At 43.9% G+C, this 26,271-nt stretch overlaps 2 protein-coding genes across 12 annotated transcripts in view; one reads left to right on the plus strand and one right to left on the minus strand.

Moving 5' to 3' along the window:
• Positions 1 to 13,220, minus strand: part of MTRF1 (mitochondrial translation release factor 1) — a 29,512-nt gene extending 16,292 nt beyond the window's left edge. Inside the window, exons 1-4 of one of the 6 annotated variants that reach the window (XM_024104301.3) lie at positions 13,082 to 13,220; positions 9,272 to 9,399; positions 8,763 to 8,839; positions 6,120 to 6,214 (exon numbers count right to left, since the gene is read on the minus strand). The gene's annotated coding sequence lies outside the window, so the exon portion shown is untranslated. Of the gene's footprint in view, positions 1 to 5,079; positions 5,161 to 6,119; positions 6,215 to 8,236; positions 8,257 to 8,762; positions 8,840 to 9,271; positions 9,400 to 13,081 lie in introns of those variants that run through there. The other 5 variants (XM_065581165.1, XM_005301476.5, XM_065581167.1 and 2 more) reach the window with 5 other exon arrangements.
• A 25-nt stretch (positions 13,221 to 13,245) lies between these two features.
• NAA16 (N-alpha-acetyltransferase 16, NatA auxiliary subunit) overlaps positions 13,246 to 26,271 on the plus strand; it is a 101,195-nt gene continuing 88,169 nt past the window's right edge. For all 6 annotated transcript variants that reach the window (XR_010597774.1, XR_010597776.1, XR_010597775.1 and 3 more), the window contains exon 1: positions 13,246 to 13,499. Coding sequence is in view for 1 of the 6 variants with exons in the window: in XM_005301479.5 (XP_005301536.1) it covers positions 13,446 to 13,499 (54 nt within the window). In the remaining 5 variants the exon portion in view is untranslated. The remainder of the gene's footprint in view (positions 13,500 to 26,271) is intronic.

The raw sequence follows: 26,271 nt of genomic DNA on the forward strand, positions 1-26,271 counted from the left end.
TGTCAATATTTCCTCATCCTTCCTGTGTCAATTTGAGGGGAAACAGGTCACCTTATTTTGGTTGGCAATCCACCATTCCTTCAACTAACGAAACCTTTTCTCAAGGCATTGGTTCAAGAGAGGTCATCTTTTCCCTGCCAAAGGATAGCACTGTACACCATTTTTAAAAGTGTTTTGATCCTGAATTGTAACACATTTAAGGCAAAAAGTATATGTGTTTTCGGGTGAGCTATTTCAAAAGATGCAGGTAATTCCATTTTAGGAGGGGAAAACTCAAGCTTCTATTAACTTGTTTGCAAAAGTTTTAGGGTTTCTTGCAGAAAGAAAACAAAATACTCCATAGGAATGGATTAAGTCAAGGGGAAATTCCATGAAGTTCCCTGTGGAGTTTCCTCTGCATCTTCTCCCCAACAAGGAGAGGTTTGGAGTTTGTGGAGGAAGTAGGAGATGCTGCCTGGAAACCAACATAAAGAGCATCCCAGATAATTATAACCACTGAAGTGGATTATAGGGGAAGAGATCCCCTCTCAGATAACCACATGCTAGGACTTTTCAGAGAAAGAAATCTGAAGAATTGCACTGCCTGAAGTGACAGGGTTTAGAGAGCAATAGGATGACAGGGAACTCCCTCCCCCTGCCTCAAGAAAGGAGGAAGAAGAAATAGTCACCGTCTCACTACAGCACCATCATGAAGGACAAGGTCCTTGTATTTATTTCTGAAGGCCTGATTCTTTGGCGCCTTGCACCTTGTGTCAGTATTTACATCTGTGAAAAATGCTATCACTCTGCTATGGTAACATTTTACACCTACTTCTCAGAGGTGTGATTGACGACACAAAGTGCAAGACTCAGAGAATGAGGGAAGGAACCTTCCCCCGCAACAGTCAAAATTCTCAAGACAGATACAAAAGACCATGAGATTTGTTTTAAATAAATTCCATAATAGTTATACTAATCTCAGTGGGAGTTCTTTGTCTTATCTTCTATTTTTTTAACTCATGGAGACAGAAATATTTTTACAAATTAAATACTTCAGGGTCATTTTCTTTTAACACATCAGACACACATGTGGGCAAGTAGGTATATGCCATGTATGTCACAGCATGCCAGTTTTAATTTCTTGATATCATGGTTTCTTTTGGGTCAGTAGCAGATATTTTTTGTTCACCTTCAGGCCTTTTATTAACATGCCACTATAACTCTCTAATTCCATCCACTGTGTCAGTGATCCTATTGTTTGCTATCATGACAAGAAGAGGAGTATTTCAAATTGTTGACCTGTCAGCGTCACAGGCATTGAAGGAATCAGGAAGAACTCCTTTGCACCTCCCACCTTTCACAAGCTGGCTAGATCCTGCTTAGCCCCTGGTATAAATTATAGCAACCTCAGGGCTGCTCTAATTGACACTTGGCTACTGATAGCCCCAAGGGATTGTTCTGGTGGCTGAGAAGAGCCATAGCAGAGCCTACACATCTTTTTCATTGCCCATATCTTGACATGCTTCTGTCAGAACAATGCGCAATCAGGGCAGTCATCTATAGCCCTGGAATTAATTGCACACCCCCAAATTTAGACCTCACTTAAAAAGATGCAATTCATAGAATCATAGAATCATAGAATCATAGATTATAGGACTGGAAGGGACCTCGAGAGGTCATCGAGTCCAGTCCCCTGCCCGCATGGCAGGACCAAATACTGTCTAGACCATCCCTGATAGACATTTATCTAACCTACTCTTAAATATCTCCAGAGACGGAGATTCCACAACCTCCCTAGGCAATTTATTCCAGTGTTTAACCACCCTGACAGTTAGGAACTTTTTCCTAATGTCCAACCTAGACCTCCCTTGCTGCAGTTTAAACCCATTGTTTCTGGTTCTATCCTTAGAGGCTAAGGTGAACAAGTTCTCTCCCTCCTCCTCATGACACCCTTTTAGATACCTGTAAACTGCTATCATGTCCCCTCTCAGTCTTCTCTTCTCCAAACTAAACAAACCCAGTTCTTTCAGCCTTCCTTCATAGGTCATGTTCTCAAGACCTTTAATCATTCTTGTTGCTCTTCTTTGGACCCTTTCCAATTTCTCCACATCTTTTTTAAAATGCGGCGCCCAGAACTGGACACAATACTCCAGCTGAGGCCTAACCAGAACAGAGTAGAGCGGAAGAATGACTTCTCGTGTCTTGCTCACAACACACCTGTTAATGCATCCCAGAATCATGTTTGCTTTTTTTGCAACAGCATCACACTGTTGACTCATATTTAGCTTGTGGTCCACTATAACCCCTAGATCCCTTTCTGCCGTACTCCTTCCTAGACAGTCTTTTCCCATTCTGTATGTGTGAAATTGATTTTTCCTTCCTAAGTGGAGCACTTTGCATTTGTCTTTGTTAAACTTCATCCTGTTTAACTCAGACCATTTCTCCAATTTGTCCAGATCATTTTGAATTATGACCCTGTCCTCCAAAGTAGTTGCAATCCCTCCCAGTTTGGTATCATCCGCAAACTTAATAAGCGTACTTTCTATGCCAATATCTAAGTCGTTGATGAAGATATTGAACAGAGCCGGTCCCAAAACAGACCCCTGCGGAACCCCACTCGTTACGCCTTTCCAGCAGGATTGGGAACCATTAATAACAACTCTCTGAGTACGGTTATCCAGCCAGTTATGCACCCACCTTATAGTAGCCCCATCTAATTTGTATTTGCCTAGTTTATCGATAAGAATATCATGCGAGACCGTATCAAATGCCTTACTAAAGTCTAGGTATACCACATCCACCGCTTCACCCTTATCCACAAGGCTCGTTATTCTATCAAAGAAAGCTATCAGATTGGTTTGACATGATTTGTTCTTCACAAATCCATGCTGGCTGTTCCCTATCACCTTACCACCTTCCAAGTGTTTGCAGATGATTTCCTTAATTACTTGCTCCATTATCTTCCCTGGCACAGAAGTTAAACTAACTGGTCTGTAGTTACCTGGGTTGTTTTTATTTCCCTTTTTATAGATGGGCACTATATTTGCCATTTTCCAGTCTTCTGGAATCTCTCCCGTCTCCCATGACTTTCCAAAGATAATAGCTAGAGGCTCAGATACCTCCTCTATTAGCCCCTTGAGTATTCTAGGATGCATTTCATCAGGCCCGGGTGACTTGCAGGCATCTAACTTTTCTAAGTGATTTTTAACTTGTTCTTTTTTTATTTTATCCGCTAAACCTACCCCCTTCCCATTAGCATTCACTATGTTAGGCATTGCTTCAGACTTCTCGGTGAAGACCGAAACAAAGAAGTCATTAAGCATCTCTGCCATTTCCAAGTTTCCTGTTACTGTTTCTCCCTCTTCACTAAGCAGTGGGCCTACCCTGTCTTTGGTCTTCCTCTTGCTTCTAATGTATTGATAAAAAGTCTTCTTGTTTCCTTTTATTCCCGTAGCTAGTTTGAGCTCATTTTGGGCCTTTGCCTTTCTAATCTTGCCCCTGCATTCCTGTGTTGTTTGCCTATATTCCTCCTTTGTAATCTGTCCTAGTTTCCATTTTTTATATGACTCCTTTTTATTTTTTAGATCGTGCAAGATCTCATGGTTAAGCCAAGGTGGTCTTTTGCCACATTTTCTATCTTTCCTAACCAGCGGAATAGCTTGCTTTTGGGCCCTTAATAGTGTCCCTTTGAAAAACTGCCAACTCTCCTCAGTTGTTTTTCCCCTCAGTCTTGATTCCCATGGGACCTTACCTATCAGCTCTCTGAGCTTCCCAAAATCTGCCTTCCTGAAATCCATTGTCTCTATTTTGCTGTTCTCCCTTCTACCCTTCGTTAGAATTGCAAACTCTATGATTTCATGATCACTTTCACCCAGGCTGCCTTCTACTTTCACATTCTCAACGAGTTCCTCCCTATTTGTTAAAATTTGTTATTCACTGATGTCAATAGAGTTTCACCTGCTTATACCTGGTCAACTTGGTCCACAATTTTCTATGTTGACTCAATTAACCGCATTATAAAAAATATATGGAACACCACTATGAGAGACAGAGTAACTGATGTTCTGAAAAGCAGAAGTACTCAATAATTCTTTATAATATAGCCTCACCTGAGCTCTTTGGAAATTAAAAACAAACAAAAAATATTATTTTATGATACCTAAATTACTGCGTGGTTCAGACAAACTGCTGGGCAGGTGCACTGCCTAGAAATAATTACACACAAATAATTATCCTTCTCTTAAATAGACAGTCAGATTAAATTTGTCCCAAAATGTAAGTATTTTGAAGTCAAACGTTTACAAGATTTATGGCCAATACACATGTTTCTATTAACTTTTTTTAAATTCTAATTAAAGCTGGTTTTTTTGTTTTGTTTTGTTTTTTTCAAACAAATAAACATTCTCCTGAAATGTTTGCAATCGAAACACTACAGGCTCCTAGTTAGTGCATCAGAACCAGAAAGTGAAACGGATGGTGCAAAAATTGAGATTGACTAGTACATTTTCACTGTTCAATCAGAGAGATAATAAAAAACAAAGCAAGAAGTAAATTAGATTTTAAAATGTCTTTCAGTTTTAATAATTAAAGGCACTATTAGTAACAGAAAAAATGTAATTCTTAAAAATATTAGTTTTAACGTGATGGTTTTAGTTAAGGTTCATTTATTTCAACTTGAATAATAACTTAAAACACACTATCCAAGGCTTTAGATGCCCTAGCACACTGCTAACAATACAATTAAATCTCATCAGCATTAAAGTGATCAATTCAGCTAGATTGCTGCTCCCTTCCACCCCTTCATCATTATACGAATATATGATATTTGTAAAGTTAAAATCACTATCTAACTGAAATCTCAGATGCAGTTACAGTTAATTTTAGGTTGCTCTTCTTTTTCCAATTAACCCCTTTGCTCTTTATTCTCCATGCCACCTTCCTTGCAGCAGCTCTCTTCCTAGGACTAACATCCCAGCCCTGCTAGAGGTGATGATACCTTCGGAACCAAGGGCCCTCCTCGAGGTGCATTTTACCAACAAAAAATTATAGCACAGAATTTTAAAATAAACTTGCCCAGAGAAGAACAGACGGAGACAGTACCTTATAACATGCAGCCATTACAGAGAGGAAGAGAAAGATTGAAAAGAAACTACCACTCCCAGCATTCTTGCTAAGCACTACAGCTCCCAGAATGCCTCACTCACAGGGCTGTTAACCCTTTTTTTCATTACAAGCCAGAAAGGAAACATACTCATATATGGAGAATATGCAATTTCTAAAAATATTATTTACGATTATTTACTTCTTATTATTTTATTTTATTGTGGCAGTGATCAAAAGCCCCAGCCAAGGTCCTTATTGTGTAGCAGCTGGCACAACAATATAAATAAAATGCATCCTTTCATCACTTGTGTGGAATTCAATATTGTCAAATGCAGCTATTCAAAAATCATGAGTCAGGTCCTTAAAAATCATGAGATTGACTAAAAATCATGCGTTTTCAAAGAATAATCAATTTCAGGTTTTTATTTGACTTGTTGGTTTATGGGTAGTGCAGGTCAGGAATTTTTTGAGTAAACAGTGTTTCCATGAGAAACTGCCAGCTCTGGGAAGGGATTCAGCTTGCATTTGTATCTCACAGAATTTTTCCTCCTAAACCCTACACTCGTCAGAATGTGCCTTAGACGTTGATGATTTTAAATCATCAAATTATCTTATTACATTAAAATATGATTTAACACTTAAAATCTTGGACAGGTAAATAAAGGTTATTAAATGATATGAAAGTCACAAACAGCTCATGCACTCAAACTTATAAACTACTAAACTGGCTTAAAAATCAGAAGTAATGCCAACAAAAATTACATCAGTTTCAGTGGCAGCCAACAACAGTTATTACATCTGAATATAGTAAACCTTTAATTAAAAGCGAACATGATTCATTTATTATTAAGCCTGGTTGATAAGGGGGAAAGTAGTATAAAAAAGGAAAACACTTCCTTTATGTAATATAAAAAGATGCCAGAACATGTTTAATAAATAATTATATATGGTGTCAATTAATTTTTCCATAGGCAATTACTGTAAATGGAAATTAGACATGTACTAAAAGAAACATAGATCTCTGTATGCTTACATACCTTATAGCAGTGGTCCCCAAACGTTTCAGGGTTGTGCCCCCTTTACCATTGTCCACGTCACCCTGGGAGCCAGGTCCAAGACAGGGCCGCAGCTCCTGGGGGGGGGAGACACAGACAGGGTTAAGGGGGCCAGGGCTGTGGCCGCAGCTGGGAATGGGTCTGGGACCAGGAGCTGGGCAGGGCCGGGAACGGAGCCGCTGTCAGGGGCCAAGCCTGGGAGTGGGGGCGAGAACAGAGCCATGGCTGGGAGCCGAGGCTGGGGCTGGGAGCGGAGCTGCAGCCAGGCTGAGGTGGGGGCTGGCAGCCATGGCTGTGGCTGGGTGCAGGGTAGAGGCAGGGAGCAGGAGTGGAGCCATGACCGGAATCCAAGGCTGGGGCCAGGAGCTCAGGTCGGGCAGGGGTTGGGAGCAGAGACACGGCCAGGCCACGGCCGGGTGTGGAGCCGAGGCTGGAGGCGGGGCCAGGAGCCAGGGCCACGGCTGAAGGCAGGGCTGGAGCATAGCTGGGAGCGGGGCATGGCTATGTGGTGCTCCCTCCCCAATCTCCATGGGGGCTGGCCCGGGCCCCACCATGCTCCCCAAATGTTCCTTTGTGCCTCCCTACAGGGTGCACCCCACAGTTTGGGGCCACTGCCTTACAGTCTCAGTGAATTAGAGAACCCTTCTCTTTCTGCTGTTGTCTAGGCACTGACGTAAAGCGTTGTCTCACAACCTGTTCTGATTTGGTGGACTTCTGTGCCTCCGCTGAGACCACTGACATCAGGCATACAGCCATACTTCATCATTTATACAGATACTGGTTTATGTTAATATGTTTTGAAATCAAATGATTCACCAGGCACAATTACAAGTTTATTATCATTTATATATTGATATAATATTGTTACCCCCTTTTGATCAGAACAGTTAGCCAATATTCAGGGCCTTGTGGGTTGTTTCCATCAGGTGGAGATATTGATGATAGAATCAGGTATTTATTTGATGGAATCCTGTTTATTTATAAAGAATGTGTACAAAGTCCTGTTTCTCTGAACACAGTAGGATCAAATGATAGGAGGCTATCTCCTTGTTTACAATTTCAAGCCTTTCCAGCCAGCACTCTGCCTAAGAAGTTCTCTCTTGGCTTTTTCTCAAGGCCATGCTATAAGTGCTTCTCTTGTTACCTTTCATTTCTTTCTGCTCTCTGGCTGTTTTTTTTGTTTTTAACATAGACACAGTTGCAACCAAATCAGTCCCCAGTCCTAGTGTTTGTATTGAGTCTAGTCTTTGTGGCGTCCACTGTTTTTTCTATCACTAAACAAAAGTAGGGTAGCCACCCATCCGGGTTATACCCAGAGAGTCCGGTTTTTGGCTTCTGTGTCCAGGTGCCATTTAGGGTTGCCAGGTGCCTGGTTTTCAACTGGAAAGTTTGGTCGAAAAGCAGATCTGGTAACCCTAAATGGCACCTGAACCAAAAGTCTGCTTACCGCAGGGCGGGGGTAGGTCATTAACCCACACCAACCCCTGCTCAGTTGGGGCCACCTCCTACCTGCAGGTAGGCTCCTTGAGAGGATCCAGTGAGTGATGGGGGGGGGGGGAGGGAGAGGAGCAAACAACGGGATGGGGCCTTAGGGAAAGAGGCAGAGCAGGGGTGGGGCCTTGAGGTTCCCATTACCAACAATTTGAGAGGTTGCTTGCAACCCTAAACAAAAGGCATTTAATTGTTCCCTCATTGAGCCAGAAGAGAAGGTGTCAAGTATCAGGGGGTAGCCGTGTTAGTCTGTATCTACAAAAACAACAAGGAGTCTGGTGGCACCTTAAAGACTAACAGATTTATTTGGGCATAAGCTTTCGTGAGTAAAAAGCTCACTTCTTCGGATGCATACCCGAATGAAGTATGCATCCGAAGAAGTGAGGTTTTTACTCACGAAAGCTTATGCCCAAATAGAAGAGAAGGTGGTTAGCATGTCCATCAGCTTCATAGATCAAAGATATGCTTTCTGGGAGCCACCCAACCTCCAGCATAACAACATGATTGGTGTATGCTGTGACATTAGTTTCCCAGACCTGAGAAAAGCTCAAAAGCTTTGTCTTTCTCACCAACAGAAATTGGTCGAAAGAAGATATTACTTCACCCACCTTATCTCTCTAATATCCTGGGACCATCACGACTACAACACTGCATACAATAACAGAAGATACTGAATTTTACAATCTGAAATGGAAACTCCACAACATGAGCAGTGACACTGATTTAGTTTCCCAGACCTGAAGAAGAGCTCTGTATAAGCTCAAAAGCTTGTCTCTCTCACCAACAGAAGTTGGGCCAATAAAAAATATTACCTCACACACCTTATCTAACTAAATACAGTAATTCTGGGAAAATGTTATTGTGCATCTTACTTAACTGGTACCTGTATCCAAGTTATTTTCACAACATCACTTCATTGTTGGTAGTCAGTTAATGTAAACAGAGTTTACTAGCAATAAATGTTTTACTAGACACCTATATTATTACAAACTAAAAATTTATTTAAAACACACCAAAATATACAGGGTACGTCTAATAAACAGTAAGACATTATTGCAAATGGAACTGGTAGCATGGCCTATAGTTAAGATCACTTAACATTTTCCATTGTTATCTGCTTTAAGTTGCTTATACCTTTGCCAAACTTTAACTGTTTGAGTTGAAATTTTGCTTCTGGGTGTCTGCCACAGGTTGAATTTTTGAACCTCTTTCTAAGAATGAGATTAAGAAAAAATTACATTGTTTTGCCCACATTAAATTTTTAAAAACATTTAATTGAGAAGCTCTAGTTATCATATAATTACAGAAAGTAGCATAATGCATTCCCACAAATGGGCCAAATTAAAGTTCCATGGGCAATGTTAATTCTTCATTTACTAATCTTTGTGTGATAGATTTTTCAACATTAACATTCTTTTAACATATTTATTTTGTATACAATTTTAGTTAAGTCATTTTTCAAGCAACCTGATGTAAAGGCATATGCTAAAAAAAATAAAATAAAAAACAGTGGTTCAAAAATGAAAAATAAAAGAAAGAAAAACAGGCTTTGAACTAAAATAAATCTCCTTTAGCCCAGATCCTCAAAGGTACCTATGTGCATATCTCCCATTGAAATGAATGGAAATTAGGAGCCTAAATACCTTTGAGAATCTGGACCTTTAAAACTCCAGGACAGAACGGTCCTTTTTCACAATGGAGCGAGGTAAATAGCAGGGTCCCCCACAGATCTGTCCTGGGACCTGTGCTCTTCAACATATTCTTAAATGATCTGGAAAAGCGGGTGAACAGTGAGATGGCAAAATTTGCTGACTATACAAAATTACTCAAGATAGTTAAGTTCTAGGCAGACTGTAAAGAGTTACAAACAGATCTCACAAAACTGGGTGGCTGGGCAACAAAATGGCAGATAAATTCAATGTTGGTAAGTGCAAATAATGCACATTGGAAAACATAATCCCAATGATATATACAAAATTATGGGGTCTAATTTAGCTATTACCACTCAAGAAAGAGTCATTGTGGGTAGTTCTCTGAAAATATCTCCTCAATGTACAGTGACAGTCAAAAAAGCTAATAGAATGTTAGGAAACAATAGGAAAGGGAGAGATAATAAGACATAAAATATCATAATGTCACTATATAAATCCATGGTACACCCACATTTTGAATACTGCATGCAGTTTTGATTGTCTCATCTCAAGCAACATATATTAGAATTGGGAAAGGTACAGAGAAGGGCAGCAAAAATTATTAGGGGTGTGAAACAGCTTCCATATGAGGAGAGATTAAGAAGACTGATTGTTCATCTTAGAAGAGAGACAACTAGGAGGATATGATAGAGGTCTATAAAATCATGACAGGTTTCAGAGTAGCAGCCGTGTTAGTCTGTATCCGCAAAAAGAAGAACAGGAGTACTTGTGGCACCTTAGAGACTAACAAATTTATTAGAGCATAAGCTTTCGTGGACTACAGCCCACTTCTTCGGATGCTATATGCTATATGCATCCGAAGAAGTGGGCTGTAGTCCACGAAAGCTTATGCTCTAATAAATTTGTTAGTCTCTAAGGTGTCACAAGTACTCCTGTTCTTCTTTTTATAAAATCATGAATAGTGTGGAAAAAGTGAATAAGGAAGTGTTATTTACCCCCTCACATAACACAAGAATCAGGGGTCACCCAATGAAATTAATATGCCACAGGTTTAAAATAAGCATAAGGAAGTATTTCTTCACACAACACACCATCACCCTGTGGAACTCATTGCCAGGAGATGTTGTGAAGTTGTCAAAGTATAACAAGGTTCACAAAAGATTTAGGTAAGTTAATGGAGGATAGGCCCCTCAGGAGCATTGCCCAAGATAGTCAGGGATGTAACCCCATGATCTGGGTGTCCCTAAACCTCTGACTGCCAGAAGCTGGGACTGCATAACAGGGAATGGATCACTTGATAATTGCCCTGTTCTGTTAATTACCTCTGAAACATCTGGCACTAGATGCTGTCTGACCCAGTATGGTCATTCTTATGTTCCTAATGGCCTCAGACCAGCTGTTCCTCTTTTGCTATTTTTTTGTGGGAGGTTGCGGTGTATGTGGAACATAACTTGTGGAAATGAGGAAGAGCTGATTGAGTCATTTGGAGCTGGTGAAAGTTGTTATCCCTCTGGGGGAGCATAAAAAGGTTGAGCTCACCTCCTATAGGGAATTTCTACATGCTAAATAACTGTAGGGGGAAAGTATAGCCATATGGCTTGGGATGTGGTAGTTTCAGAGCAGTCTCTAAAAAGTATAATAAATAAAAATCTTGCAGGAAAGGCAATATTTTATTATTCATGTATGACTAGTTCATGGTGTGTATCTTAATTCTCTTCTAGTTTCATACAAAATATACCCCATATTTTCTTCAATCCCTAGAAATAAGAATGTAATGCACTCACCCTAAAATTCCCTTTTCTTCTCTCCAGAGACAGAAAGACAGAAATATACATAGAACAATCCTCCCCAGTCTTCAGATCCAGTGCCTGTAATGCCCCATTAGGGCATTAACAACCTAATGATGCTCCCATCTTAGGTGCAACCCCTCTATGTTGACAGCCATATGTCAGAATGGACAGGTTGGCTATTATGTCAGGATGCCAGGCTACTAATATGGTCTTTATCCACTGTAGGCAAACATCAGCTCTAACTCCTAGTTTGGAATGGGGTTGCATGTGAGTAGGATATTGTACTAGGGCAGGGATCGGCAACATTCGGCTGATCGCGGTTCCCACTGGCCACGGTTCGCCATTCCAGGCCAATAGGGGCTGCAAGAAGCCTGCAAGGTTTGGCCTGGAACGTGGGAGCTGCAATCGGCCAAACCTGCGGACGTGGCAGGTAAACAAACCAGCCCGGCCCGCCAGGGGGCTTACCCTGACGGGCCGCAGGCCAAAGGTTGCCGACCCTGTACTAGGGTGTGGAAAATGAAATTTTTTTAGTCTGTGGCCTAGTTCTTTGGAAAACTACTGATTATGACAGTGTTTGAAGTGTATGTTGAAGTATTCATCTTCTTTGACAAGTTAGAAAAAATCATCTTTATATAGGGGATGCCAGCCAATGTAGTGAATTGTGGGTTTTATAGTTCTATTTTTGAATGTTAATTTATGTAAAATGAAGAAGAGCTCTATGTAAGCTTGTCTTTCACCAACAGAAATTGGTCCAATAAAAGATATTACCTCACCCACCCTGTCTCTCACAAAACATAGGAAAAGTCACTTTGTCCTTCAGATGGTTCCCTTTCCCAGGAAAGTCTGAGAGACAACTTACATCTGTGAAGCCACTAAAGTTACAAGCAGTTCCCCAATCTACACCTTCAAGAGAAGCTACAGCCTTCAAAAAGCAAAGGTCTCAATGTGGAAACAGGTAATTCTTATTATGTCAACAGCAGCAAGCCACTTGAGCCTCAAACTTCACTTGGTAAAGGAACCACTGCCAGTCCAGGAACAAATACTAACTCTTACAAATATTTATGAGATGGCTGGGAAGCTTTACATAGCTAACATTAGATGTCAAACATTGAAAAATGAATAAATACATTAGATGACATCCCTAGGTTCTAATCATAATTGTCTGATTACTAGCCTGCCATCCTCTCCTTAAATTCCAGCCAGATCTTAGCAGCCACTAGTCACACAAACTCTGTGTAGAGAGGAATGCATTGTACTCTTTGAAAGTAGGGATTCCTGGCTCTCAGATGATGTGGGTCTAGCACAAACAGTTCTTCATACAGTGGACACTAAGGCGAAGAGGAAGGACAGTGGCAAGAGCGTAATCAGAATAATGGGATTTTTCCATCCTGTCTCATGTAGGATTACCAGACACAGGGGCGGCTCCAGGCACCAGCGCAGCAAGCGCGTGCTGGGGCAGCAAGCTGCGAGGGGCGGCCTGCCAGTCGCTGTGAGGGCGGCAGGCAGGCGGCTTTTGGCGGCGCGAATACGGGAGGTCTGCCAATCCCGCGGCTTCGGCAGCAATTTGGCGGCGGGGATGCCAATGGTGCGGCACCGGTGGACCTGCCGCAGGCATGCCACCGAATCCGCGTTACCAGTGGACTGCCTGCAGGCGCGCCGCCGAAAGCCGCTTGCCTGCCGTGCTTGGCGCGGCAAAAAACATAGAGCCGCCTCTGACCAGACAGCAAGTGTGAAAAATCAGGACGGGGGTGGGGGGGAGTAATAGGATCCTATATAAGAAAAAGACCCAAAAAATCAGGACTGTCTCTATAAAATCAGGACATCTGGTCACCCTACAGGTACAGGTCACACACTGCCAGTGCCCCCCACTGCCAAACACCACGCTGCACTGCCAGCCCCAGGCCTCCACAGAGCCCACCAACCAGACCTTGCCCTGGGATGTTGCCTTGTTGGGGGAGGGAGGGTCGCGTTCCTCTCTAACCACAAGCGCTACAAACGGTGTAAAACTGACCTGCTTTGGCACCAAATCCCGAGGTTTATTATAACAACATCGCGAGAGTTGGTGGCAAATCTGGGCGAGGCCAAACTCAGCCCTCTACCTCCTGGGATGCCTCCCCCACCCCCGGGGCCAGCGGGACGCTGCTGGATATAGAGCACGATCTGCGCGTGCGCCAAGGGGGATCCCAGCGGCCATTTTGCAGCGTCAGTTGGGAAGCGAGGCCTCCCCGGCAGCTGCGCACAAGGGCCGCGCTCGCTCGCTCGCGGTGATTGAGGGGAGCCGGCCGGGCGGCGCAGGCCAATGAGTTAAAGAGCCGCCGCAGCCGACTGGCAGGAGCCGCGTCTTCTCCCCACCGCCCGGGCTGCCCTAGCGCACCATGCCGTCCGTGCTGCTGCCGCCCAAGGAGAGCAACCTCTTCAAGCGGATCCTGGTCAGTGACCGCCCCGGCTCGGGACACCCGCCCTCCCCCAGCCCGTCAAGTCAGCTCCCCCTGTGGCCCGGGCGCAGGTGCGAGGCCCCGGCCCCGTGCGGCGAGTAGCGGCGGTGGCTAGGCTGTAGCTCTCGCCCGCTTCCTTCCTTTGTCTAGCGGGAGCCCAGGGCAGGGCAGAGCAGGCCCGGCACCGCTTCTAATGAGGGGCCCGCCTGCCCCCGGCTGGGGGATGTAGCGGGGCCGCAGCAAACGGGCTGACGCGCGGCTTTGTGCCCAGCCGCCTCCGCTCCCCATGGCCGCAGCGCGGGGCGCTCCTAACTGGGGCGCGGGGTCTCCGGGGAACACTAGTAACGACAGAGGGCTGCAAAGTCTGAAACCAAATTTGAGACACTTTCCCCTTGCGTGCGTCCCCGTCCCCCGCTTCTTCTCTGTCTCCACGGAAAAAAAGTTTCGGTTGCGTGGATCTAGGGTTTTGGCTTGGCCTATGTTAAACATACCGCTGAATTGTCAAAGCCTGATCTGGGTTCAGATCTCATACCTCTCTAGAATTCGGGATGTCTGTTCAGGTGTGTTGCTAATAATAATATCTTACACTTATCCAGCACGCTCAGCTCCAAGGAGGATCCTAAAGCACTTTACAAATGTAACTGATGTATAGGGGTTCACCTCATCCCTGAAATGCAGCCATCTCTTGGATAGCAACTGACCAAGAACACATGATATATAGGGACTAGATTTAAGGCATTAAAATGCAGGAACTTTTTTTTCATTGAGCCATATGGTTGAGCATGGCTGTCAGCCTAGTAAAGCAGAATGGGGTTCTCTGCAACATCATTAAAGGGTTTTTTTAACGTGTAAGTGGTCAGCCCAGGGACTCTAGGTTTAATTTGTGTTATAAATGAACCATCTCTTGGGTCATCCATTGTAGTTTGTCTGAAATATTTTCTTGGTCTAGGTTACTTAAAAATATTTAAAAAAATCCTTTAGGCTGTTCTGTGTATTAATTATTATATTAAAAAAATCCCACTTGGTGCAGCCCCATGGGTGATATAATAGAGTTGTAGAGTGTGTCTACACAGCTGCTGGGTGATGTGATTCCCAGTTTGTGTAGACATTAGGGTTGCTAACTGTCTAATCACACAAATCCAAACACCCTTGCCCTGCCCCCTTCTCTGAGGCTATGCCCCACTCACACCATCCCTCTCCTCCCTTCCTTCCTTCCTCCCTCCCTCTCCCCGTCACTTGCTCTCCCCTACCCTCATTCACTTTCACTGGGCTGGAGCGGGAGGTTGGGCTGTGGGCTCTGGGCTGGGGTTGGGAGTATGGGAGGGGGCTGAGCCTGGGGCAGGGTGTTGGGGTACAGAACAGGGTGTGGGGTGCAAGCTCTGGGAGGGAGTTTGAGTGCAGGAGGGGGCTCAGGGCTGGGGCAGGGGATTGGGCTCTGGGAGGGGGTGTGGGGTCTGGGAGGGGGCTGGGGTAGGGGGTATGAGGTGCAGGAAGGGGCTCAGGGTGGGGGCAGAGGGTTGGGGTGTGGGAGGGCTTTTGGGTGCTGGCTCCAGGAGGGGGCTCAGGGCTGGGGAAGGGGGTTGGAGTGCAGGAGGGGGTGAGGGGTGGGGCTCTGGCCGAGAGGCTCTTGCCTCAGGCGGCTCCCAGGCGGCAGTGCAGTGAGGCTAAGGCAGGCTCCCTACCTGCCCTTGCACCACTCCCAGAAGCGGCTGGCACATCCCTGCGGCCTGGTGGGAGGGGAGACCAGGGGGCTCTGTGCACTGCCTGTGCCTGCAGGCACCACCCTTGCAGCTCCCATTGGCTGTAGTTCCCGGCCAATGGGAGCTGCGGAGTTGGCACTTGGGTGTGTGGGGGGGGCAGCACGTGCAGACCCCCTGCCCCCTCCCCCAGGGGTCGCACGAATGTGCCGGGCACTTCCGGGAGTGATGCGGGGCCAGCGCAGGGAGTTAGCCTGCCTTAGCCCTGCTGCATCGCCCGACTTTTAGTGGCCTAAAATCTCCATTTGGCTTCACTAGCCTCAGGAAGATAGAACCCAATTCTGGGAGACTCCCAGTGAAACCAAGAGGATTGGCAACTCTAGTAGACATACATGTGCAAACTCTGTTCGAGCTGGCTCCTAAAAATTGCTGCGTGTCTGTGGCGACACAGGCTGCAGCTCAGGTTATGCATACCAGAGTGCATATCTGCAGGGTTCTACTTGGGCAGCTAGCCGGAGCCTCATACTGCTGTATCCAGACTTTTAGGCACTAACACTAGCTCTGCTCAAGCATGTATGTCTCCATGAGCTGGGATCATACCTCCCAGCTGCTGTATAGACTTACCCCTAGTGTGAACAAAGCTCCAGGAGTTTTAAATTACTCTGTCATCTATACCTGCTCAGAGGAGGTCCACATGTCATGGTGGTAAAACTACTGGCAACCACTGGTTCATTATTTGCTCCTAGAGCGTCTGTCTTGCTACTACTGGTGTTAACAATAGTGAAGAGTGTTTTTTTTTTTTAAAGGAATAAGTTCAATTTATCCAAGGCCAGAGTGCTTAACAAGAAAAAAAATCTGTGTGTCTAAGATCAGATGTGTGCTGTTGATGTGTACTGGCAGGTGTTTCTTGATTGGTTTCTCTTGTTGGCTTTGGGCAGCATTAAGATTTGAAGTTTTAATAGTTCTTAATAGCAATTTGCTGCTTACTGTATAGTTATGGTATGCATCTTACTAAGTAATCTAGTACTCCTCTTGCTCTCTTTGCTATAAATAAATTACTAATTTTAGAACAGTTAGGTGATTATTTTTACTAGGAGCAAACAAGTTCATAGTAGCAGTCACTTCCCAATATATCTTGTATAATTAACATTTTAAATTTATAGAATTTTTAGGCAAGTGCATTTTAGGCAAATTACCACCATTTTATCTTCAAATGTCTAATTATAGATAATCAGATAAAAATAACATGGCAGTTGAGTGAGGATGAATGTTTGCCTTTTGTGAAAGGTGAATTGATAATCTACACAGTGATTAATAAGTGATTATTTCCTGAATGCTTATCCACATGCTGCCATTCACTTGTCCAATTGATCTTAATGTACTGATATTTTAAAACTTGATTTTTTTTTCTTACCCAGTGTTTATTTTTCTATTTTATCCTTGCAGTTGTTTCCAACTAATTCCTTGAAGTATTAATTGTCTGCATAGCTTGTATTTTGTTAATTGGCTTTATTTTAGTATATGCCTAGAAACAATATGTGTATGTTGTGTTAAAAAATGTTCTTACAGGGTATCTTGGTCATTGTTCTTAATTGCTCTGTTTGTTCTAGTAGTATGTGTGGATTGTATCCTAGGCTGCTGCTTTTGGTATATGGGCTTTTTGGTCTACTCATTTCTTCTCAAATTCCCTCCTAACATCTATCTTATATGTTACCTGCAATAGCTTGCTACTTTATATAGCAGGGGTAGGCAACCTATGGCACGCGTGCTGATTTTCAGTGGCACTCACACTGCCCGGGTCCTGGCCACCGGTCCGGGGTGCTCTGCATTTTAATTTAATTTTAAGTGAAGCTTCTTAAACATTTAAAAAATGTTGTTTACTTTACATACAACAGGAGCTTAGTTATATATTATAGACTTATAGAAAGAGACCTTCTAAAAACGTTAAAATGTATTACTGGCACGCGAAACCTTAAATTAGAGTCAATAAATGAAGACTCGGCACACCAGTTCTGAAAGGTTGGTGACCCCTGTTATGTAGGATTCACTTGAGTTGGAGAGAACAGGGGTAGCGGGGGAGGGGGAAAGGCGCCACCGGCTGCAGCACTTTTACCGACTGGGTGGCGCTCTGGGTCTTCGGTACTTCGGCGGTGGGATCTTCACTCGCTCCACAGGTCTTCGGCGGAATTTCAGCGATGAAGCTTCAGTGCCGCTGAAGACACCCGGAGCTAGTGAAGGGCCCGCTGCCAAAGACCTGGAGCGCCCCTGTCATAACTATAAAGGGAAGGGTAACAGCTGTCCTGTGTACAGTACTATAAAATCCCTCCTGGCCAGAGACTCCAAAATCCTTTTCCCTGTAAAGGGTTAAGAAGCTCAGGTAACCTGGCTGGCATCTGACCTAAAGGACCAATAAGGGGACAAGATACTTTCAAATCTTGGGGTGGGGGGGGGAAGGTTGTTGTTTGTGTTCTTTGTTTGGGAGTGTGTTCGCTCTCGGGACTGAGAGGGACCAGACATCAATCCAGGTTCTCCACATCTTTCTAAACAAGTCTCTCCTATTTCAAACTTGTAAGTAAATAGCCAGGCAAGGCGTGTTAGTTTTCCTTTGTTTTCTCAACTTGTAAATGTACCTTTTACTAGAGTGTTTATCTTTGTTTGCTGTACTTTGAACCTGAGACTAGAGGGGAGTCCTCTAAGCTCTTTAAGTTTGATTACCCTGTAAGGTTAATTTCCATACTGATTTTACAGAGATGATTTTTACCTTTTTTTCTTTAATTAAAAGCTTTCTTTTTAGAACCTGATTGATTTTTTCCTTGTTTTAAGATCCAAGGGGTTTGGATCTTGATTCACCAGGAGTTGGTGGGAGGAAGGAGGGGGGATGGTTAATTTCTCCTTGTTTTAAAATCCAAGGGGTTTGGATCTGTATTCACCAGGGAATTGGTGAAGGTTTTTCAAGGCTTCCCAGGGAGGGAAAAATTGAAATGGTGGCAGCGGAACCAGAGCTAAGCTGGTAGTTAAGCTTAGAAGTTTTCATGCAGGCCCCTACATTTGTACCCTAAAGTTCAAAGTGGGGATCCAGCCTTGAGAGCCCCCGTCAGTAAAAGCGCCGCAGTGGGTGGCGTCTTTTTTTTTTTTTCTGCTCCCAAGTGAGTAAAATTAAAAAGGCGCCACGTGTGCTCGGTGGGGGAGCGGCCGTTGCCCTGCTAACCCCCAGCTATGCTACTGAGTTGGAGTTCCATATTCTGGAGGATATATCTTTGGCTCAGATAACATCCTTGAACCTTGTCATTTAACCATACTGCGTCGTGTCCTTGTCTTCCATACTTCCTCTGTTTCTGCATATGTATTTCTTCTGCAACTCTGGTATTCTCAAGTACCCTCTTTGCAGAGTCTAGGGTTGCACATGTGACCTATCCAAAAACATTTGGTCAGTTGATGGATCAAATAGTGTCAATGGTCAGGTTATTTTAAAGCACTAATTTATTAGTACAGTAACGACAACAAAAAAAGAGTAAGACTTTATGGTCTCTAGTAAGTACAACCTGAGATCTTAGTTATGCCTAATTACAGAAAAGTTACTTAACTGCATTATTTTAACAGAGAAAAATGTGAAACACAATTAAATGAAGTTCTGAAAAAATGGCACCACAATACCTACATCAGGGCATTCTTGATAGAGTATTTGATGGAGCTCAAATAAGAGCTGGTCAGTTGACATTTAACCAGTCAGAATTTTGCGTTCTTCACTTGACCTGTGATTTTTATTTATTTATTTTTGCTGTTTTGTTACTGCTTCCTCTTTTCTCTTTTCTTTTCTCTTTTTTAATCCCCTAAAGTTTCATTTCACAGTCCTAGTTTTTGGTAGAATTTCTCTGCACATACTGAATCAGTCATAGTTATGTAATGGTTCAACTATGGTTACTACTTGAACCAATTCCTATGTTACCTAGGTAGGCACAAGAGCTTGTCTACTTTGGGAAATTTTATCAGCATTGCTATACCAATATAGTTATCAGTGTAACTTACCATGTGGATGCTATAATTTGCAATAACAGTGGCCTTTTTTCAGTTTAGCTTAATTTGCTTCAACAGGGAATTAAGCTAAATCTAAAAAGGCCACTGTTGTAAATAATAGAATCCACTTGGAGTTATACTAGTATAATTATAGAAGTTAATTTTTCTATGTAGACAAGCCCTAAGGGGGAGAAACTATTAATTTGTATGCTGTAGAATTGTATGAAGAAGCAGTTGTTTAAATGGTTGAGAAATTGCTGAAACTTGTCAGGTGGTGACTTTGTCCAATTTAGATGCAAGTAGTCAAAGTCCACTATTAGTTTTATTAGCTACTCCTGAGGACATTCTGTGCCAAAAAAATGAAAATTCTGCACACAATATTTTAAAATTCTGCAAATGTTATTTGACAAATAAGTGTGGAGGTTCCAGCATGGCATTGGGGAGCCTAGACCACTGGCTGCACAGAGGTGGGAGATCACTGTGCAGTCTCCTAATGTCTAAGACAACTTTTATATACTTTTTGGTAGACACACATCTAAAACAGACACTACCAAACAAGTGCTCCGTGAAGCAAGCTCTACTTGTAAATTGTCATTTCATGTTGGAACTCTTAAAAATTTGTCATGGCAGTGCACTAATGTTTCTCCATTGTCTGTGAACAGTATGTATTTGTGACTAGAATATCTGCCTTCAGCACAGTCTCTAAGCCAGGGGTAGGCAACCTTTCAGAAGTGGTGTGCCGAGTCTTCATTTATTCTCTTAAATTTAAGGTTTCGCGTGCCGGTAATACATGTTAACGTTTTTTAAAAGGTCTCTCTCTATAAGTCTATATTATATAACTAAACTATTGTTGTATGTAAAGTAAACAAGGTTTTCAAAATGTTTAAGAAGCTTCATTTAAAATTAAATTAAAATGCTGATCTTACGCCGCCAGCCTGCTCAGCCCGCTGCCAGCCTGGGGTTCTGTTCACCTAGGCCTGCAGTGGGCTGAGCGGGGTGGGTGGAGGTGCAGGGCAGAAGGCTGGGTGTTGGGGGGGGGGGAGGGGGGTTCAGGGCAGAGGGCTGGGGTGTGTGTGGAGGTGCAGGGCAGAAGGCTGGGTGTTGGGGGGGGGGGGGACTCGAGGTCAGGGCAGAGGGCTGGGGGACGTGCAGGGCAGAAAGCTGGGGGTTGGGGGGAGGTCAGGGCAGAGGGCTGGGTGTTGCGGGGAGGGCAAAGGGCTGGGGGTGTGTGGAGGTGCAGGGCACAAGGCTGGGTGTGTGGGGGGGGTCAGGGCAGAGGGATGGGCTGTGGGGGTGCAGGGCAGAGGGATGGGTGTATGTGCGGGGGGTCAGGGCAGAGGGCTGCTGTGCTCGGCTCGTAGGGGTGCTCCCAGCCCCCTGCCCTGAGCGGCTCACGGCAGGGGGCTGGGAGGGATATGCCCTGTTCCATCCCCTTCCCCCAGGCCCGTCCCTACCTCTCTCTGCCTGCTCTACGGAGCTGTGTGCACGCTGCCACTCTTCCCCCTCCCCCTCGCAAGGGCCATCGCGGGCAGGGAGAGGGAGGAGGAGGGGCTGGAACGCACCAAGCTGTGGGAAGAAGCGGGGGAGCAGGGAAGCTTGGCTGCCGCAGGACCAAGCTTCTGCCTCCTGCCCCCACAGGGGAGAGCGGTGGGGCTGAGTGGGCCGCTCTTCCCCCAGCGTGGCGCTTTCTGGCCCCTCCTCCTCCTCTCACCAGGCAGGCAGCGTGCCACTCAAAATCGGCTCCCGTGCTGTGTTTGGCACGCGTGCAGTAGGTTGCCGACCCCTGCTCTAAGCACATACCACCAGGTGAAGCCCCCAGAAAAAAGATATGGTGGTTAAAAAGTGGTTTGGAAGTTTTTGGCAGAATTGTTTCCAACAGTCTCTGCAGGTTTCCTCTTTCACTGCAATTTCATTAACCCTCATTTAGTTTCTAGTTATCTCCTACCACTTCCATATACTTGTATTGACTTTGGCTTTTTTCTATTTCTGGATAATAATCTCTGCTTTCTGGTTTTAGACTCTCCACTTCTAGCCTTACTGTGCATATTATTCTTTGTTTCAAATGGTCAGGATTATGCAACAGCATATGAGGCCTATGAGAATTATAGATAAGCAGTAGAGACACCAGCTTGGAATTTAGTCAGTTTAAGAAGTAGACTAAAGTGTAACGTGCCCCTCTACTGGCTTTTGTGACTTTAGTCTGATTTTCCTTTTCAAAATTTTTGTATACTCTGTTGCTGTTTGAAAGACCCACTCATTCCGAGAAACTGTGACTATACACAAAGTGCTCCTCCATAAGTAATTCAGGATTCTCAAAGGAAACTGAAAAATAGATTACCATGTTATCTTTCACATGTCCTGTCAATACTAAGTTAAAAATACTACTGACTAATATTTTTATTGGTGATGTCCCTTTAACTCAAGAGTACAGTATATAAACTTATTTGTCCAACAACTTAAAGGTAGCTGAACTTGTCTGGGTGCCTCTTTCCTCCTCTTCCCCCCCCCCCCCCCCCTCATCTGGCATGTCACTATTTACACAGGATGTCAGTGCTCAGACAGAAGGGCTCACTAATTAAGTGCAGGCTGGTCAATGCAGCTATCAGGTTAGCCTCTTGAATAGCTTCAGGGTTAGAATTGAGCCGAATGTCCAGTTGATTGGGTTCAGTGGTCTGTCGATCTTTCAAAACGATGTAGGAAAACTACTTATTTTTCATCATTTCACTTTATTTCCATTAATTGGCATCTAAGCATATTGAAAGTTTCATCCGGTCACATCATATTGAGCCAGATGTGTGTAATTTCATATATGCTGTGCAGCTTGTTCACAGGAAGAAGAACAGGAGGACTTGTGGCACCTTAGAGACTAACAAATTTATTAGAGCATAAGCTTTCGTGGACTATAGCCCACTTCTTCGGATGCATATAGAATGGAACATATATTGAGGAGATATATATACACACATACAGAGAGCATAAACAGGTGGGAGTTGTCTTACCACCTCTGAGAGGCCAATTAATTAAGAGAAAAAAACTTTTGAAGTGATAATCAAGCTAGCCCAGCACAGACAGACAGTTAGATAACAAGTGTGAGAATACTTACAAGGGGAGATAGATTTCAATGTTTGTAATGGCCCAACCATTCCCAGTCCTTATTCAAACCGGAGTTGATTGTGTCTAGTTTGCATATCAATTCTAGCTCAGCAGTTTCTCGTTGGAGTCTGTTTTTGAAGTTTTTCTGTTGTAATATAGCCACCCGCAGGTCTGTCACTGAATGACCAGACAGGTTAAAGTGTTCTCCCACTGGTTTTTGAGTATTTTGATTCCTGATGTCAGATTTGTGTCCATTAATTCTTTTGCGTAGAGACTGTCCGGTTTGGCCAATGTACATGGCAGAGGGGCATTGCTGGCACATGATGGCATATATCACATTGGTAGATGTGCAGGTGAACGAGCCCCTGATGGTATGGCTGATGTGATTAGGTCCTATGATGATGTCACTGGAATAGATATGTGGACAGAGTTGACATCGGGTTTGTTACAAGGATAGGTTCCTGGGTTAGTGGTTTTGTTCAGTGATGTGTGGTTGCTGGTGAGTATTTGCTTTAGGTTGGGGGGTTGTCTGTAAGCGAGGACAGGTCTGTCTCCCAAGATCTGTGAGAGTAAAGGATCATCTTTCAGGATAGGTTGTAGATCTCTGATGATGCGCTGGAGAGGTTTTAGTTGGGGGCTGAAGGTGACAGCTAGTGGTGTTCTGTTATTTTCTTTGTTGGGCCTGTCTTGTAGGAGGTGACTTCTGGGTACTCGTCTGGCTCTGTCAATCTGTTTTTTCACTTCAGCAGGTGGGTATTGTAGTTTTAAGAATGCTTGATAGAGATCTTGTAGGTGCTTGTCTCTATCCGAGGGATTGGAGCAAATGCGGTTATATCTTAGAGCTTGGCTGTAGACAATGGATCGTGTGGTGTGTCCTGGATGGAAGCTGGAGGCATGTAGGTAAGTGTAGCGGTCAGTAGGTTTCCGGTATAGGGTGGTATTTATGTGACCATCGCTTATTAGCACAGTAGTGTCCAGGAAATGGACCGCTTGTGTGGATTGATCTAGGCTGAGGTTGATGGTGGGATGGAAATTATTGAAATCATGGTGAAATTCCTCAAGGGCTTCTTTTCCATGGGTCCAGATGATGAAGATGTCATCAATGTAGCGCAAGTAGAGTAGGGGCGTTAGGGGACGAGAGCTAAGGAAGCGTTGTTCTAAGTCAGCCATAAAAATGTTGGCATATTGTGGGGCCATGCGGGTACCCATAGCAGTGCCGCTGACTTGAAGGTATATATTGTCCCCAAATGTGAAATAGTTGTGGGTGAGGACAAAATCACAAAGTTCAGCCACCAGGTTAGCTGTGATATTATCAGGGATACTGTTCCTGATAGCTTGTAGTCCATCTTGTTCACAGGAGAAGACTATTTGAAATGTTTGACTGACTTCTGGCAAACTCAATTGTCCAAGGAAGGTGCTTATTACATTGCATCTTTGATGCAGAATGCAAGATGCAATATAGATACTGTAAATAAAGATACTAGGCTTGATCCTTTAAATATTTTTATCTATTTAATTGGCCTGTTTCAGTTCTTGGCTCATAAAACAGGAATTACTTATGAAGTTAGCAGCAACTTTAACACCTTCAGAAATTCTTTGGGGGAGGGAAACCACAATTATCAATGGTTTAAAAAAAAAATTTTTTTTTTTTCAGGTATAATTACTTTCTTTACTGCCACCACTTCCATTTTGGTCCTGTTAGCGTATGTATTAATCTTCAGATATTAGCTGCTATTTGGAAGATCAGATTACAAACTTTCAGTGGTGCATGAAGTGTGAGCTCTAACAGTTCTCAAGATCCTGGCTGTTAAATCAGGTTAGAGTTCAAGTGTATGAACATAGGCGCAGACTCATGGGTGCTCCGGGGGTGGAGCACCCACGGGGAAAAGTTAATGGGTGCTCCGCACCCACCGGCAGCCAAGCTCCCCCCTCCTCGCCTTCTCTCTCTCTCTCTCTCTCACACACACACACACACACACACACACACACACACACACACACACACACACACACACACACACACACACACACCGCCTCATCCTCCCTCCCAGTGCTTCCCACTGCCCCGCCGCCTAACAGCTGTTTGGTGCTTAGGACTTCCGGTGAGGGAAGGGGAGGAGTGGGGATACGATGCGTTCAGGGGAGGAGGCGGAGAAGAGGTGGGGCGGGGACTTGGGGGAAGAGGGTGGAATGGGGGTGGGGTGGTGCAGGGGCAGGGCCAGGAGTTGTGGGGGTCGAGCACCCACTAGGAACAAGGGAAGTTGGCGCATGTGTGTGTGTGTACAGGGGATGAAATGACACAGGGACGTCGACATGATGTGAGTTTTCATGTACTGTGAACTGTTATGGCTAGAAACAGATGCTAGTTATCCTTAGAAACCTGGAATTCTTAGTCCTTCTAGTTCACAATATATCTAACAGTAACAGTAAAAGTAGACACTGTTTTTTCAGATCAAAAGTGCCATTTTGACAGTGGTCCAGGCCTTGAAGTCCTATACTTCAGGCTGATATAACTCACATCTTGCAGTATCCAATAGGAGTCTGAGGATATATGTACATTTCCAACCGTGAGACTTTTCCACTAGTAGTGACCATGTGGAAACCTCTTTCAGAGTGTCATGGGGAATGCAAGCACCCTCATGTGACACTCAGTGCATTCTCCAGTCACCTTAGTTCCCTTGCTCCCTCTTTAGCAAACACAAAGGGCCCTCTCTTGTAGCTGTCAGACTTCTAAACTTTAATACAGAAATATTTTCTCAAATAAATAGTCCTTAGATCAGTAGTATAGTTTAGGTATAGAGAGAACTTACATTCCCTTTTTTCCCATCTGCCTCAGGATCTTTGGGAACAATACCTGGCCCTGATCCTCAAACTGGGTTTAAGAAACATGCTGTGTCTATTCCTGAATTTGATGTCCAGGACAGAAGTTTAATCTGCCTGTGGAGAGCACACCCAATACTAGTGCACTGTGTGACAAATACTTGTCCCTTGAAGTTCATGGGAATGTCGCATACAATTTCAAGTGCATTTCAGAGCCTATGGGTAGATGGTAATGCCCCAAGTCTGAATTCAGGCTAGAACAGGGGTAGCCAATTTGAGCCTGAGAAGGAGCCAGAATTTACCAATGTACATTGCCAAAGAGCCACAGTAATATGTAATGGATGGGTGTGTGTCTGTGTGTACACACATCATCATATAATTTGATAGTGTGTATTTTATACGTAGATAGTCAACGATAATAATAAAAACTTATCCTTTTATTTAGTGGGACTTCTGGCAATCCTTGCTTTCAACAATTCCCTTAAAGTTTGGTTTGTGTTTACTTGTGCTCACACGCAGCAGTTCTCTTAAGTGGCTGTCTGTCAAAATGGTTCGGTGCTTGGACATGTTTGAGTGTTGAGAAAACAGACTCACAAAGATAGGTCGAGGCAAACATCGAGATTAATTTTAGGGCTGCACCTTTGATGTTGGGGTATTTGTCCTTTGGTACAGATTTCCAGAAAGTAAGGATGCCCCTGTATCTTCTGAACAGATTTCAATCTGTCATTTTCCAAAAGTTCTGTTATTTCCATCTGGGAAGTTGCTTCATCAGTGACTAAAGGGAGTTCAGACAGTCGGCTTCAGCACTAAAAGGGTCAATCGGAAATGTGAATTGAGGTCTTTTCCGCTGCAAATCTTGGAATCTTTCCTAAAAACTATTCTTAAGATCTTTAATCATGCTCACATATCTAGTTGTGCTCCATTTTAGGGGTTCTGCTGCATCTTCTTTTGATCTGGCTTGAAGTTGTGACATTGAGGGAAAGCGTAAGCTCTCCCTCAAGCATTTGTCTGTGAAACAACTGCAGTTAGTTCATGAACGCAAATTCACTTTGCACTGGATCAGACAGCAGCTGGAATTTTCCTTGTAAGTCCACTCTTAGTTTATCCAAATGCAGCAGCGTGTCTGCAAGAAATGCCAAATC

This window comes from Chrysemys picta, chromosome 1 (genome assembly GCF_011386835.1).
Source record: "Chrysemys picta bellii isolate R12L10 chromosome 1, ASM1138683v2, whole genome shotgun sequence".
Lineage (NCBI taxonomy): Eukaryota > Metazoa > Chordata > Testudines > Emydidae > Chrysemys > Chrysemys picta.